This window comes from Marmota monax, unplaced genomic scaffold (assembly GCF_021218885.2).
Source record: "Marmota monax isolate L192 unplaced genomic scaffold, Marmota_monax_Labrador192_F-V1.1 WCK01_AAM20220418_F8-fsc00056, whole genome shotgun sequence".
NCBI lineage: Eukaryota > Metazoa > Chordata > Mammalia > Rodentia > Sciuridae > Marmota > Marmota monax.
This window is the reverse complement of record NW_026695212.1, coordinates 11,405,399-11,423,185: the sequence shown is the minus strand read 5'-3', so window position 1 is coordinate 11,423,185 and position 17,787 is coordinate 11,405,399. Positions and strand designations below refer to the sequence as shown.

Sequence of the window (17,787 nt, the reverse complement as noted above, 5' to 3'; positions counted from 1 at the left end):
TGTAAAAGTATTTTACATATAGTATATCAGTAAATATATAATTATTATAAATACTGTATTGCTACCATTACTATTGTTAATTTATATCTTTGTTGTTGTTGTTGTTGTTGTTACTAGGGATTAAAACCCAGGGCACTTTACCATTGATGTACATCCCCAGGCGTTTTTAATTTTTTTAAAAAATTTTGAGCCAGGGGCTTGATAAATTTCCAAGGCTGGACTCAAATTTTCCATCCTCCTAGCTCAGTCTCTGGATCACTGGGATTACATACAGGTTTGCACTACATTTATTTTTAAAGCAAACTACTTGCCCCCCTTTTCTACCAAATTTATAACATTAAGAAATATATGAATATATATATATATATTCACAGAGAGAGAGAGAGAGAGAGAGAGAGAGAGAGAATAGGAGAATGCATGTTAGAATTTGGAAATAATTATTTTTTGTAATTCTGCTAGCAATTGAAAATTAATATCACTGGTATTTTTAGAAATTCCTCGTGATTGATAATTGTGCAAATTAAAGTCATTCCATCAGTATTCTAGTTTATGCTTTTGTATATGTATTAATAATTGAAATTCTGAGTTCTTATTTACATTCATATTGTTATTTACATTATTATGAATTTATTGTCATATTGCCAATGATTTTCTTATAACTGAGTACATACTATATTTTCTCATATTTCTTTCCTAAGTATCAATGACCTTCCAATGATGCCTTAGTTCTTTGATTCGTTTAATCATGTAACATGTCATAATAAATAGGTGTTTTATTCAGTGAATTGCTGATATTTCACACCTACCTCATAGTCTTTTATAGTTCTAAAACTTTCTTAATAACTGATAACTCTTGTTCTTCCCAAACAATGGTATCAATATTAATACTTGTTTTTCAAAAACATCATTTTCCATTTACTTCCTGGTGATTTTTCTACTTGATAGACATAATCCTAACATACTATGGCTGTGAAATTGTAAAATAGGGCTCTCTCTCTATTACTTCTTTCTAAATAGACACACAATACACATATGCTCTGTATTTAGAGGTGAGGCCTATTATAGGTTGAATTATGTTCCCTCAACCTTGAAGAAGAGATATGGTGGAGTTCTAACCTACAGTATTCAGAAAGTGACCTTATTTGCAGAAAGAGTCTTTATAATGGTGACCAAGTTAAGGTGAGGTCATTAGTGTGGACCTAAGTCTATTATGAGTGCTGTCCTTATAAAAATGGAAAATTTGGACACAGAAAACATGCACAGAGAAGATGGCCATCTATAAGCCAATGAAAGAGTCCTAGAACATATTTTTTCTTACAGTGTTCATTAGGAACTGACCCTGACAATACCTTAATTTTGGACCTCCAGCCTCCATAACTAATAGATAATAAACTCCTTCTGTTTATGCCACCAGTTTATGTGCTTATTTATGACAGTATTAGCAAACTAAAACAAGGCACATTAGAAACTTAGAAAGGGAGAAATTGGGTTGTTAGAGAATTACTCTGGTATTTGGGTATGTACAGCTCAGGTCTTTAGCTCATGACAAAGAAACCTAAAGTTGCACTCTAGAGCATCGCATTCCTAGAATAAACTTTTACAACTTGTTTTGCTTTATATAACCATGAAGTGGTCGCTGGAGACCTTCCTTACATTTGACTGAAAAAAGCAAGCCAAAGCCGGGTACAAGGCATAAGAAACAAGAATCATTGTCACCTATAAGTAGACTTCTTTCTCCAATTAGTTGTCATTAAGAAGAAAATGCAATGGGTTTTAAATTCTCTCACTTGTTGGGAGGGGTGGGGCACTGAGGAGATAAAGGGTGTGGACAGTGGTGTGTAAATAAAGCAGTCAGAAGCCCCAGAGAGGGCGAGGACAGAGCTTCACGGAAGAAAAACATATGAACCTGGTTGGTACAACAGAGCTTCCCCAGACCCACCCACCCACCCTTTCAGGATCCGTGTGGGTAGAGTGGCGGCTGGAGGCTGACGGCGCTTGGTGCTGAAGGGACAGCTCCAGCAGCGGCTGCTTTGGGGGAGAAACAAAACCCTGCAGATCAAAATCCAAGCTGGGCGCCTTCACCTTCGCGTGGGTGAGCTCTCCTGACCTCCGGCCAATCTTTACTCCTGTCGCCACCAGCCGATCTGTCGGTTCCCGGCGGGATCCGGCAGCGCCCGCTGGACCCGCCCCGAGCTCATGGTTTGCCCAGCCCTGCGCGATGGTGACTCTGGGCGCGGAGGTTGGCGATGGGCGAACCCACAGATCACAGAATGAAGGCGGGGAGCGCGGCCAGCGGCCGGCTGGGGCTGTCTCCCCGACCTCAGCGCCCAGAGAAGCGGCCCTACCACCTGAACCCAGAAAACGCCAACAAGTAGTTTCTCCTCGGAGAAGGGAGGCTCAGCTGGCCACCAAGACTGGGTCCGGCTGCCCGGAGAACCTCGTCCCTTCTGAAACCAAAGCAGAACCACTTTTCTCTCGGTTTTGTTAAGGTATCTGTGGATGAGGAGGGGATAATGGGATGATTTCCTGGGAAGGGCATGTTGACCCCGCAGGCGGGCATCCCTACCCCCCAGGTCTTTAGGCAATAAGAATGTAGAGAGAAGAAGCTCTGGGGAGAGGGAGCTGAAAGGCTGGAAAACGGGGCACTGCCAGCCAGACTTCCAGCTCGCGGATCCAGGGGGTGTGCCTCCGGGGGCTTTTCCCTGGGCCTTGCGCCTCCTAGAACGCTAATCCCCTACTCTCCACCCCCAAGCATTTGTTTTTCTTGAGAGGGGGGATGGGTGGGAGGCATTGCTCACTTGTATTCTCAAAGATGGATCCTAGTTAGTCGTTTCCTTTCCCAAGTAATAATAACATTAACAACAATAACAACAACAATAATGTGAAAAGGAAATTGGATAAGGAAATTAGTCAGAGGTCTCCTCGGCAAAAGACAACAGCAGGGAATATTTTTCTGCTCTGACTTCTGCGTTCAGTCTTTTTGCCTGGTCTGTGAGGGAGAGCAGGAGTGAACCAAGAACAGGTCGCTCAAAGGGCACTCCCTGAGTGCTAGCTAGGGAGCAGCGGTGCAGGGTTGAACAAGGGTACGCAGGAAGTAGGGACTCTCCGCAGGGTCCTGGGGGCCCTCACCCCACACTGTCAAGTAGCCTTAGGGGAGAGAACTCCCTGCCTAAAGGAATTACATCCAGGCTAGTGGAGGAGGAGAGAGGGGATCTAGGAGAAGGGAAGGGAGGGACCTTCCAGGGGAGGGGGAAATAATGGGGTATCCATGGGAGAGAAAGAGGATTTAGGAAAGTGTGTGTGAGTGCGTGGGGGGTCTGGAGAGGGAGGAGGGGTTTAGGGACTCAGGGTAGGTTAAAATTGACAGGGGATGAAGGGGTGGGAGGGTGGAGGATGAAAAGCTGAAGGAGAGATTAGAGCCCAGGGAATAAGGTGTGAGGCAGGGAGAAAGGTTTCATGGAAGGTCAAGAACACTTTTACTGCTATCTTCCTTCTCTGGAAATCTGGGAAAGGTGTGATGCAAGAGGCGGGGACAGGGCTGGACGCTTCTCTCTTGGGAAGGTCCTTTGCCCCTTGCCTGTTTGCTAACTCTGCATCTTGGGACTCTTGGGTTGGTGTGGGGGTGGGGGTCATGGTGTGTCTCTGACAGCGAGATCTTTAACTTGGCGCTGTGTTCGCCTCCCCCAGTCATGTCTGAGCCACAGAGATGGGCAAGATCGAGAACAACGAGAGGGTGATCCTCAATGTCGGGGGCACCCGGCACGAAACCTACCGCAGCACCCTCAAGACCCTGCCAGGAACGCGCCTGGCTCTTCTCGCCGCCTCGGAGCCCCAGGGCGACTGCCTGACCGCGGCTGGTGACAAGCTGCAGCCCTTGCCCCCTCCACTCTCGCCGCCGCCGCGACCGCCTCCGTTGTCCCCGGGACCCGGTGGCTGCTTCGAGGGCGGCGCCGGCAACTGCAGTTCCCACGGCGGCAGCGGCGGCGGCAGCGACCACCCTGCAGGCGGCCGCGAGTTCTTCTTTGACCGGCATCCAGGAGTCTTTGCCTATGTGCTCAATTACTACCGCACAGGCAAGCTGCACTGCCCCGCCGACGTGTGCGGGCCACTCTTCGAGGAAGAGCTGGCCTTCTGGGGCATCGACGAGACCGACGTGGAGCCTTGCTGCTGGATGACCTACCGGCAGCACCGCGACGCAGAAGAGGCGCTGGACATCTTTGAGACTCCTGACCTCATCGGTGGCGACCCTGGCGACGACGAGGACCTGGCGGCCAAGAGGCTGGGAATCGAGGACGCGGCAGGGCTTGGGGGACCTGACGGCAAGTCTGGCCGCTGGAGGAGGCTGCAGCCCCGCATGTGGGCCCTCTTTGAGGACCCCTACTCATCCAGAGCTGCCAGGGTAAGGCCAGAATTGACTCTTCTCAGCTGCTTCAAATTCCCCCAATTCCCTTCCCAACTTCTGTTCTTTTCCACCAAAGGCCTCTGGGATGAAGGGTAGAGAGAAGAGGGGCTCTCTAGAGATGAGTTTTTTAAGTTCATCTGGGGTAGGGTAAGCCCAGGGACCCTGGCCCCTATCTTCCCACCTTCTCCACCATCCACTCCTCTTCTCCTAACTCAAACTGAGATTTACTTTAGTAGATGGGACCTAAAGGGCACATGCAGACTTCTCTGTACAATTCTGGAACTTTGTCCTCCAACTAGTATCACCTTCACCTTGAGTGTTTTTCCTCATTCTTTTGTTCCAACTTTTCTCTTTAGCTTGGATGTCTCTAATTTCCTGGTCATCCTGATGTGACATTTTTCAGTGACCCTGACCCTTTCATATCTGACTCACCCAGGGCAGTGGCTCTAATTAGAGATCTAATGTGAGGACAGAGGAAGGGGAAATGGAATATATGTATGTGACTGGGGTGGAGGGAGGGAATACTAGAGAGTCATCTTGTGAAGACAATACCGTCTAACCTGTCTCTTCAAAAGGAGAAGAATTTGGTATTGAGATTACTTACCTCAGTGAGTTGACCTCTGAGATAGCCCACCTACTCACTGAAGCTTTAAGCCTCGTGCCTTTCCTCCTGGGTGATATCTAAGTTCCTTATAGGTTGATCCTAAATACTCACTTTGATGATCCTATTCTCTAGGTCTGAGTGATTTAGATTGTAGGAAACTTTATTTTACTTTTTGTATTGTGATCCTAGCCTCAACTCTTCTTCTTCTCCTCCTCCTCCTCCTCCTTCTTCTTTTCTTTTCTTTTTTTTTTTTTTTTTTGTTTCTAGGTTACGTGACAGCTTATATTTAGTCCTTGACACTCCCAATTAATTCTTCAAAATCCCATGAAGGGACTATAAAAGTAACCAATAATGATTTCTGCAGTTTAAAGGAAATAAAAGAAATATAAATAACCAAAAATTATACAGTATGTAATGGTTTTTAATTATATATGAGAACAGAGTACTGTACTTAGTTAAATCTTTACAATTGCTTGTGTCTAGTTTGCTTATACCACCCAGAAAAGACACCCCCTTGGGCAGAATGGGAATTTTCCCAGCTTTACTTTGGCTCTCTCCTAATTATTATCTTTCTCTACATGTCAGAAATTCCTGCATCTTAAATATTATGAAGCTGTCTATCCACTAACATGTCAGAAAATGTACTTTTGATACAACTTTGGAAGTCTTCAGATGTGTTTTGTTTTTAGTGAAAAGTAGAATACAAAAGAGACAATTTAAAACATTGTTACTTTCTGGGATCTGGTAATTGAATGCATACACAAGTTCTAGCATGTCTACATTCTCAAATTTGAATTTAGGATTAATACAATTTTGAAATCTTTCTTTTAAGACCATCCTATAAACTCAACAACAACAGTTTGCATTCAGAAAAATGTATATATTTATTTAAATTAAATCACAGGCTTATGACCCTTTTATCAGTGTTGTTTGGTTTCCAGATGAGCATTACGGTGTTCTTTCCACTTGGTTGTTAAAAAGATAATCTGAATTTGTTTTCAGGTTCATCATGTGTTTTTTTTTCCTTCTTCTCCAGATTGTGTGCTATAAAAAAGATGGAATGTTTTATTATCTTTCCTCATAAAATAACATGATATTCTCAAGTTTTATGTTATATTTTGTTGTCATCAAGTTATATAGGTGTTCAGCTTTATCATTGTTGTGGAATTTAACTCTATTGATTATTGATCAACAGTGTATACCATTGACTTGAAAATAGTTTGTTTTTTAAAAATCTTACTTAGATTTTAATATAATTATATTGAGGATTTGGCCTGCATCTATTTTAGATGAGGAAAGGACATAGATTTTAGAGATTAACACAGATTACAGATCAAGTGGAAGCAAAATCAGCTAAAAATCACTAACCTGAAAAATGTTTTCAAAGCCACCTCGCCACCTTTAAATAAGTTATTTTTATTTTGTAGATGAGGTAATTGAAGGCTCAGATGTTAAGTGATGGCCAACATCAGATATCAAATTAATAGCAGAATCAAATTTATTCAAGAGGTCTCATGATGCCCTTTCCAGGCTCTTTCTACCAAAATCATTGATTATAACTGACTGAATTGTGAAATCTCTGCAGACGGTATTGCTGTTTTGATTGGCACATAACATATTCACTAGAGTTCAAACTTTAGAAAACTATAATTTTTAAAAATAGTATTCTAGGAGTTTGGTGAAATTTTTACCTTGTGCTACCCAACAATAGAATCAATATATGGGATTTGATTAAACTTCTTAAAATGAACCCTTTTTGAAATTTCCATTTTTATTGACCAGTCTGTTTAATGTTTTGCTTTCTTTTGTGGGTTTTGTCTTCAGGATATCCTTTTTCAAATAACCAGAGAGTTGTCTAAATCATAAGACATTATTCTATTTAAGAGTGAATTAATATATTTTATATCATCACTTGCAGTTCAGATGATTTGGCTTAATGTTATCTGACTACTTTGATAAATAGAACTACATTGGGAGGTCATGGGATGAAATTATATTTTTCATGAACATGATTCTAGGAAACATAAATCAATTTTCAAGTGGTTTGCTTCAACTATGGGCTTACTGTCACCAGTTTCATCCTTTTTTTTTTTTCACTAGACACTGAACCATATCCCCAGCCCTATTTTGTATTTTATTTAGAGACAGGTTCTCACTGAGTTACTTAGTGCCTGCCATTGCTGAGGCTGGCTTTGAACTCCTGATTGTCCTGCCTCAGCCTCCAGAGCCACTGGGATTACAGGCGTGCATCACTGTGCCTGGCTACAAGTTTCATTCTCAATAAAAGTCATGTATTTACACTTTTATAAACTTTTTTAAAACTTTTCTTTACATTAGCTCATCTTTTATTGAAATACTTGAATGAACAATATTAACAGTCTGAATTACTTTTTTAATTGTTGAATGTTTCTTTATTTTCTTTATCTTTTCCCAATATTGAGAAGAAGATTCATTTATTTATAAAATAGGTGTATTTTACTTCTAAATTTCATGACTTAAACTGTCAAATTAAAACACTAGTGATAGGAACTGGATATTTACTTCAGCTCTACAAAACTGAATTTTTGCCTTTTGGTAGTTGGCATATCTCCTTCTATGGCTTTTAATTTATGGTGTAAATACATATTTGAGAAGTGTAAATTGTTCTAGTTAATTTGGTAAAAAAAAGTTTATATTTTATACTTACGTTTCTTATCCTTAAGAATAGTATTCAAAAATAGAATTTTCAAAAATATTCAAATATAAGTTGTCATGGAAACCTGTTGTGGAGAAAATGAGATCAGGAAAGAAAGGAGAGATTATTCTGTTGATCCCAGTGATGATTTTTTACAAGTAGTAAAAAGCAGGGATGCATAGATGAATCTGTAAAGATGTATGTATGCACTATATGTTTCCAATTTAATATATAAGTTTTAGAGAAGGTGGAGTTTCTGTGTGCTTTTCTCTGAAGACCCACTGTCTTAAGTAAGACTGCAGACTAGGCAGACATTCCTTGATAGAACTTCCTGATGTTTTAGAAGTTAAAAAATAGTATGATTATGAAACACTACAACCAGAGACTATTTCAAAGATTTTGTTCCTTTTGTTAAAGAACTGAGAACAGGTATGAGTTTCTCTTTTCATTTATTTTCTGTAAGAGAAGGAGTTGACAGAGTTCTGTTCTAGTTTAAAGTGTGACTCTTTTTTTTTTTTGGTGATTTAGGCATATCTTTGACTACCAGATAGAGCTTTCAGTTTCTACTTTCAGAGAGCATTTTAAAATAGGAAAAACAAAAGTAAACTTTCATGGATTTGAAAACATTTAAGATCTGGATTGTGCATGGATCTAATTTATTTCACATATGTTCCCCTGACCTTTATCCAATGTACATTACTGCACACTGTACAGTCATCCTTAACCACATGTGGATTGCAATGATGAATCCATCATTTTTAAAAATCTTGAAATATTCATTTTATTATCATTTTAGATTGCTTCAACTTCACTGTTTTACTAAAATATATTCCCTAAAAGCTCTTAAAATTTAAATTCAATATCTGGAATTGGATTCCACATTTCAAATATTAAATTTACTTTTATGGATCACATTTACCTCTTCCCCAAACCACAAGCAAACAGAAAAGAAATTATCTAAGTAACTGATAAGTAGCATTAAATGTAATGTTTCATTTTGAAAAATTATAATAAGGTAGGGGTAATTTGCATCATATGTTAAAATTAAAGAAATAAAACATTACTTTTTATTTTATAAATATTGCTCCAAATAAAGGAATTAATTGAAAAATATAGGTAGTCATAATAATTTTTTGTCAATTATAAAAATTTTAGAATGGCTTTTTATTCAACAAATATTGGTTTGCAGTCACTTTAGACTAGAAATTGTGTATATTAGCAGGAATGCATGGAGAAGATATAGGTGCTCTCAATAACTGCACTATTTTATTTATAATAAGACATTTCCTAAATACAATATTGACTGAATTAAAAAAATAAAATAACTGCAAACAAAATTCCAGAGATATTAAAGATAAGTTTATCTCAAAAAAATCTTACACAGGAATATTGTCTGACAAATACAATCAAACATTCATATTAGAAACAGTGGTGTGAAAGTACTACTGGTCTCTATTATAAAGGGTTAAAGCTCTTTTCATTTTTTGTTTTTCCTCTTCTTCTTAGTTGATTTGTGATCTCTGACACAACTTACCATCTGAGATTCATTTCTTCTTTGGGTTCCTACTCACTTCACTTTTCTCCTATGAGAAAAAAGGTCTTTTCTTTTCATCATGGTTCAATTCCTTTTCCTCCATCAACCTCTTACACATTGATATTTTCCTGGGTTTAACCTGTGATTCATTTGTTTCGCATTCTAATGTATAACTCTTCGGGTCAAGTTCATGTACTATGGTTTTCAGTGCCAACTGTATTTTAATTACTCCTAGTCCTACTCTTCCAGCTCCCATTTCTCTTTAGATCTGTTTGAGCAATGTTGTGCATATAGGGTCAAATTTGTTCACCCTTATGTTGCATATCTTGGTGCATTGTAGCACTATTTCTTCCTGTAACAAAGGTAGAAACCTGGGCCTTAATCTACCTTTCTTTTGACTCACCTTCCCCAATTTTTTTGATTGAAAAACCCATGCCTTATCTATTCCTGTTATATTAATATTGCCACATATTCTTTACTCCAGTGTCTCTGCTTGAGTAAGAGTTCATTCACATACCATTCAAATTCTTGTTAACAGCCCATATCTCTAGGCATCAGTCTATTCAGCTATTTTCAAACTCCTAAATTCATCTTCCTGACATTGTTGCTAGAATAGTTTTCCTTAGTTAATATCTTTAATTGGTGTCAAAAATTTGAGAATAAAATTCAAACTCTTTAATATGGTAAATAAGACCTTTGCTACCTGTCTTGTCTTCTTCTCAAACTTCAATGTCTCATTACTTCTTTGAAAAAATTAATTAGCTGATATTAAATTGACAAATAATGGCAAATCTGGATAGATCAGTCAGTAGAGCCTAAGACTTTTAATCTGAGGGCTCTTTGAATCTTTAAAAAGTAATTTGTAAGCTCTCCTTTTCCAATATGACTAAGACTATACTTACACCAAACAAACGATTTGGGGTATGACTAAGTTTTTAAAATTCCTTTGATATGAATAGCAAACCATGGCCAACCCCATGACTATTCAAATCCAAGATTAATATGCTTGGAAAGAGTCTGCTGTATTAGTCTGGTGTATTTTTCTTTGCCAAAGAATTATCTAAGTGTCTTTTGACCTTTTCCAGGCCACTAACGGTAGAGTTCATAAATAAATTTAATTCTAATTAAGTTAATATATCCTGAGCACTGAGTAGAATCAGAGAACACCTTATTCTCAGTCAAAGACCCAAGTAATTTCAATTGTCAATTGTATTTTCAGTAATATATTTGATCACACGGTAGGTGATCTGATCTGTTTATTTCTGGGCATTAGGCATGCCAAAGGTGAATGCAACTGGGCAGATTAAGTCTGACTTCTTTTCTAATATTTTGCTAAGAATATATTGATAGTCTTGAGTTGACTAAATTAAATGCATGACAAGGAAATTTTTCTTCCTTGTCAGAAAGCTCATTTCCAAAGCAAAGGAAAATAGGGAAATGTATAAGTTTATATAAAGATGCAGACCAACCCTTCCCATTTGAAAATGTATATCACTATCATTTATTTTTACTACTACAAATAAAGTAAATGTGATTTTCAAGTCTTATATTTTTAAAATTTCTGAGTCATATACTTTATTTTTTATTATGGCAACCTTTAAAAATATATCTAAATGAAATAGGAAACAGCACTAAAGATAAACACTAGTCTCCAGAAGGAAATATGTAGTGGCAAAATAGTCTAAACAATAGTCATCAATATATTACATAAACTTAATTCTGTTTGAGTCATGAAAGGATTTTTTTCCAGAAAAGCAGTCAATGTATTTTTTTTTATGACGGAATAGCACTGCTTTTTACTTTCCTTACAGGTTAAAAAGATGGTAATTAATATTAATTCTTTAGGTAGTCAATATTCTCACAGATGATGAACAAAATGTAGGTATTGGGAGGAGGAAAAAGCAAAAGTAGAGAATATATGAAAACAGAACTGGGAAAAAACCCACCTGAATTGGGACCCTTGAGACCTGTGCACCAACCCTGATGTCAACACTCCTGAATGACCTTGGAGAATTTATTTCATTTTTCCCAAGTCTTGATTTCCTTTGTCTTGAAAACATTTTTTTTTAAATGGAGATGACACTAGTCTCCAGAAGGAAATATGTTGGACCAGATAGTATCCAAACTTCTTTTTAGCTCTCGAATGTGAGATAATTATTGCTAAAGATCCTAGGTGGTGCTAGGGAAGGAACAACATGTCCATACCCATCTTGATTGCACTCTGAGGACCATCACACTAATAATGTAAACCAGAATTGATTTTTTTTTTTCATTTGTAACTTTCTGCCCTTTTCTTCCCTACAGCTGTTGGGTAACTGCTGTTCTGGTTACCATAGAAACAGGTTAGCTCCTAGCTTCCTGTTTCCATTGAAAACAGCTCTCTCTTAACCACATATTGATCTCAGGAAATCATTTTGCTGTGGCTATGTTATGAAACCCATAAAGATGATCAGCTCTGTCATTTCCTAGGTCTAAGATTCAGTGCAGGTGTACATCCATCCACCCACAAGGGTAACTGATTAGATAATCTCAGTTTTATTTCCATTTGAAAAGTGCCTTGTCAAAGACACCATCCTTTTCCCCTTCCCATATTTTATACAGAAGGGAAAGTCTTATTCACTTCAGGATTTACAGATATGCCTAACATATTTAAATGTTTACAAAATAGTGTCAAATTATTCAGCTCTAATCTCATAACCCAGTCTCATCAGAATAAGCCTAGAGAATAGTATACTGTCTAGCATGCTTCATAAATTTTAAGTTTTAATGTGCTCATTAATGACTATTTCAAAATGAATATGTATGTGTATTGTATAGTGCTCTATATTTCTCTTCTGAGAAAATAGTTTTTCTATATCAGGGTATATGTATCCATATAAAAAGATATATTCACTGTCATAACATAGATATATACTAGAGGAATAAGTTTATAAAATTTGTATATGAATAAGAGATGGAAGAGACTTGTGAGAATATGGATTAACATTTTGATTAAGAACATTAGTATATATATGTGCTTGTATTACATATATCCAAAATATAAACTGTGTCAATGAGATTGGTGACAGGGATATATGATAGGGTTTAGTGTTCATGAAGATAAGCATCAGAAGGAAACTGGCAATCTTCTGGCATAATTGTCTCAATTCAAAGAGAATTGAGGCTCAGCTAGTTAGTGACAAGGCAGTGCTAGAATTTAGATCTTCTGACTTTGGGCTCAATGTTTTCCCATCCAATCTTGATTACTCAGTCTAGACTGTGTTTAATGTTAAGCACATATATTGGAGCAGTTGGGAGGCAGCAAGCATGTTAGGAATAGTTAGGGTAGGCTCCGCTCTCTTCCATGTTTTATTGTTCAACAATGTCAGGAAACTGTTATTATTTTAGGTGTATTCTTTATTTCCAGATCCACCTCCTGATGCAGTCTTCCAGAGCTGCCTTCTCCCCAGATCTATATCTTATTGTCTCATAACCTTTAAAGTCTTAAAGCCAACCTGCCCAAGCACTTCCCCCCCACCTTTTTTCCCCCTTAGACTGCTAATCCTTCTGAAAGAATCTACAGAGACTTCTTAGTTCCCAAACTAAGCCATGTGCAATAAGTTCCAGGAGATATTTAAATAATTAAGAAATTATACCTATCTTATCCTTCATGTCTTTGCATTTATGTCTTTTACAATTTTTTTTTACTTTTATTTAGTTTGTTGTTATTATTAATTTTGTTACAGGGGATTGAACCTAGTGTGCTCAACTTCTAAGTCACATCACCAGCCCTTTTTAAAACATATTTTATTTAGAGACAGGATCCCACTAAGTTTCTTAGGGCCTTGCTAAGTTGCTGAGGCTGGCTTTGACTCATGATCCTTCTATGTCAAACTCATGAGCCACTAGGATTACAGGCGTGGGCCACCGTGTTCAGTTTTTATTTGATTTTTTTGTTTCCAAGATTTTTTTTTTAAATTAAGGTAATCTGAGTTCAATTTATTAGTGATAATGAGTTTTAGAGAGCATTGTCTTTTCAGGTGTAATTAACCAGGTCATGGTGGGATTACATGGGGACAACTGGTGAATTAGAGAAATATGTTTGGAGCTATAGGATATCTGTAAATGAAGTTGGATGTGTTGTGAGGTCAGCGTATACAATGCTGTCAAACTTCTCTCTGAACTTTTTTTAACAGTTAGTAGAAGGCAGTATAATGAGAAAGTAAAGCAGTGGTGTAATTTTGGGACTCTCAGTGTGCATTTTACAGGATTCAAAACAGAATTCAGGGCAAAATGTTATTGGCAATATTTTAAAAAAATTACTCCATGATTGTTGCAGTCACAAGTGACTGGTCTTTCTTTTCTCCTCAATCTGATATTTCTTTAGTTCTTTGTGTGTCCAAAAATGACTTAAGATAACTTAAATAGTATCTTCTTCATTCTTCCTGTGAAGACCCCAGTTGGTGTGCTATTAGATCTTGGAACTTTGCCATTCTTCATGAATCTGAATGTATTATTGACATGACTAAAGACTGGAACAAAAGCCAAGATAGTCTGTTTTGAAAGATTTTTCTATGATTTGGTTTCAGCAATAGAAGGAAGATTTTTTGTTTTATCTATGGAAAGAGACTTAGAGACAATCAACTACCAACTTTCAATCACAGACATTCTTTTATTTTATACCAACATTTTGTCCATGTTTCAATATATCTTTTTATAAAAATTTTTTAAATAAAATTATCAACAAATTAAAATAATATTAGTTCCTATTTAGAGGTACTTTTTTTTTTATAAATTATGCTTAAGTGAAATGACTTGGACCAATACAAACTTATTTTTTGAGTGCTTTGTCCAATGAAAAAGTCAGATCTTATTCAGATTTAATGTAATATTTATGCCTCCATTTGCACATTATATAGCACATTCAAATACAGATTGTTTATTTTGGTACTTTTAAGTTTACTGAGTTAGGATAAAATATTATTTGCTAAAAGTGAACAGTATGTAGTTATTAGAAATGGCCTACTTATCATAGCAGGAATAAGCTTTTTATTAATGTTGCTATATTAACTTTGGATAAAACCAGTAACAATAGTATTTAAGAAAAAACTATAGTTATTACATTTTAGCTTAGTATTTAAGCTGTCCTACCTACTACCCTTAGGCTTCTTGTGGTGAGCAATGACAGGGCAGTTATAAAAGTTATTAGAATATCTTTAATGTAATAACCTGTTTTTCAAGTAGATTGAGTAGGAAGTGCACAGAATTTAACCTTAAATGGTTCTTGTCTGTGCAAAAAGAATAAAAAATATCAGTTACCTTTGAATTTTTAAAGTTTTTAGAACTTTATTATTAGTCCTGAAGGAATCTGTCTTAGTCATATAATATGTGTAGTGGAAGGTTCAAGTTCAACAAGTCTTGTCTGTATCATGGTGGATAAATGTGGGTGAAATTAATGTTAATCCCTAGGTTCATAATGGTGTTATCTGTGCTTTGATATTCAGAGTACAATTCTACAGATTCAAAATTCAAGCAAACTATTTTAATACACTGCTACTAGTGACATCAAACATATTTTAATACACTACTACATTTTAAAGATATTCAAAGTGTCTCTGCCTTAGTACAGAAGCAAGGCTGACTTTAATTACTTATCTCAATTTTCTCTGTTTGTCTGCTGTTAGATATTTAGTTGTATCATGTATGTACTATTGGATCTCTAGTTTTCTTAAATTTAGTAATTATCTTTGAAATCTGTTTTTTTTATGTTTATATGTCATCAATTTAATTAATCTCTGATTCATCTGTCTTAGGAGGCTTCTTGGTGACATTTGTTTTCTAGAAGTAAATGCAGTTGTGCTTGACATTATACTTCAACACTGGGTTTCTTTATTAACATAGCCTTTTGTCTTTCCTCTAGTTTGGATTTCATTAATTGGCTGATGAAATAGCATGTTCTTGTCAAGCATATGTACAGTTCTCCCTTAATTAAACAAACTGGGAGTGAACCAATCATCAATGATTCTAATACACTTGAATATGTCAGTTCTGACGGTTACTGATCTCCAATTGTTGGCCAGTTCTAGGTTATGTAATAAGAATACAAAAAAATTAATATTTGCCATTTGGCTTCAGAGCACTTGAATTCTGTAGGAAAAGAGCTATAAATCCATAGTTGCAATGTAATAGAGATAACTGGTGTTGGGTAGACACAAAGAATAGGGAGGAACTGACTCTTATATAGAGTGGATGACATTTTAGTTATCTCCCAGAAGATACCTGGGCATTTCCCAGCAATCAAGGGAAGGTCAACAGAGTAGTGAGTAAACATGGAGGCTTGACAGAGAATATCATGTCATGTAATCCATGTAGTAGACCAGAAGTTAGAGAGTACAGTAAAGGCAGATGAATGAATTGAGAGGTAGAGAGAGTGGAAACTGAGAGCAAAAGACTTGCTGGGCTTATAAATAAGATTTCCTGCTGAGATGTAAGAGTCTTAATTAGTTCAGAACTGGATTGTTCTTTTCAGTTTTTTTTAGAATTAGCAGTTTCCATCTAAGTATACCTAATTAATGACTAGCCCTTAGGAATGGAGCTGGCCTTCTATGGACTAAGACCTCCAAAACTATGAGCTCTCAAACTTTTCCTCCTCTACAATTTTCTGGTTGGTACTTTTAGTCACAGTGTTATTGCACAAGAACAAGTTAGTGAAGTATTAGTGGTCCTCTCTCCAAGAAATGCAGGCTTTGTATTACAACTACTTTTGTTTAAAGTTTAAGAAAGTAATATTTATTTTTCATAATGTCTACAGAATAAAATGGACTCAAATGTAGTATTCTATATGGATTTCAAAGCTAGAAACTATAATTGAACTAGGGATTAAGAAGTGGCAATAGAAATTTGAGGTTTAAAAATACTCATTAGAAGTCTGCTTAAAATGAAACCTCCCTTTAGAAAAGTCTAGGAAGGAGTAAAACTAATGAAGAAGAAAAAGAAAAATGAAAACAGGTATCAAAGAGTTAAACTGGGAAGAAGATGGTACCTTCAGATTTAAGGCAGTGTAATTCCTTCTAAAACACAAGCACACTACACTATTTTCTTGTTTAAAAAGCCTTTGTCCTTTCCCTTTGTGTACAAACTAAAATTCACATCCCACAGCACGACTTTTCAAAACCCTGTTACTACTTATATTCATAGTCATCGTTCTTAGAACTCCACACCAATAATATAGTTTAATTCTAACTACATTTCCCTCCATTCTTGAATATAGGGAATGTATTTACATTGTTGTGTATTTTCATATACTATTCCCACAGTCTGGAATGAGTTCTTCTCTTTGGTTCAATTGAGTGACTCAAACATGTTTCAGTACCCTGCTTGGCTATCAAATCTTATTTAACACTTCTTTAACTTTCTTCAAAGCAGTTAGTTTCTTTCTCCAAGTTTCCATATCATTTTGGAGACATGATATTGGAACACTGAATAAATTGCCTAGGTCTGCCATAACAAATCACTACAAACAGATTATCACAAATAGGAGACTTAAAACAATAGAAATTTACCCTTTAATATTTATGGAGGCTGCAAGTCTGGTATCAGTAGGATTTGTTTCCTATGGAAGTTCTGAAATGAAATCTGTTTCGGGGCTTGCTGCTAGCATTTGGTGCTTACCAGCAATCCTTGACACTTCAAGCCCTCTCTTTACATAGCACTCCCTCGAACCCTGCTTAGGCTTTCAGTTTATGAGTCTCTATTTTCTCTTCTGATAAGGACAATATTTATTGGATGAGAGTTCATCCTAATCTGAGGTCTCTATCTTAATTTAGCTAATTACGTATGTAAATATCCTACTTTCAACTAAGATAATATTCTGAGGTTGGGGGTAAACATGAAGCTTGGGGAAACTTATTTAACCTCATAGGCTGAATTTTCCATTCTTGTAATATAATTGTCAAATAATAATTATGAATCCCAATCCTAATAAAATATGAAATATCTTTCTTATTTTCTGGTTTCTCCTTTTCCATATCAGTACTTACTACTAACTTAACAGGTAAGATGTCTTTTTGAATCTTTCTGAAGATATGAATTGGTCAATTTTGAAAATTTTTGTGACATTAACTCTAATTCCTCTCTGAACATGCTTTTTGATTTGTTTACCTTGGTTCTTGTATTTTATATTACTGATTGCCCTCAATATCTTTTCCTTCGAAAGAGGGTGTGGGTGATGATAGTATAGTGTTTGAGGGTTATCAACAGGATCATCCAGAAACATGGGATATCCTTCAGGATGGGTGCATAAAAGCACATGGGCAAACTTGGGAGTCCTATGGAGGTCTAAGAAAAGAATTTATTTGGGACAGACTTTATAGTGTTTATAGTGTTTTAGTCAATGTAGAGTTTTCTTTTTCTCCATTCACTTTCAGGAAATCCAAAGGTAAATTAAAGCGTGCTCCACTTTTCTCTGTCACATCAACATACCTAATTAAGAACTGTATTCTTTTCCTTACTTTATTTAGAGAGCTGTTTTCCAGGACTGTAGCCTAAGGACAAATTTAGTAGCCAGCCACTAAAGGAAGTGTGTGGGGGCTCCT

General features: G+C 36.7%; 1 protein-coding gene across 13 annotated transcripts in view; it reads left to right on the top strand.

Moving 5' to 3' along the window:
* Positions 1 to 2,049: 2,049 nt before the first annotated feature.
* Positions 2,050 to 17,787, top strand: part of Kcnc2 (potassium voltage-gated channel subfamily C member 2) — a 189,627-nt gene continuing 173,889 nt past the window's right edge. For 10 of the 13 annotated variants that reach the window (XM_046430711.2, XM_058574607.1, XM_046430709.2 and 7 more), the window contains exons 1-2: positions 2,050 to 2,489; positions 3,688 to 4,399. In XM_046430711.2, the coding sequence (XP_046286667.1) occupies positions 3,707 to 4,399 (693 nt within the window). In that variant the 5' untranslated portion in view covers positions 2,050 to 2,489; positions 3,688 to 3,706. The remainder of the gene's footprint in view (positions 2,490 to 3,687; positions 4,400 to 17,787) is intronic. The other 3 variants (XR_009225545.1, XM_058574599.1, XM_058574601.1) reach the window with 2 other exon arrangements.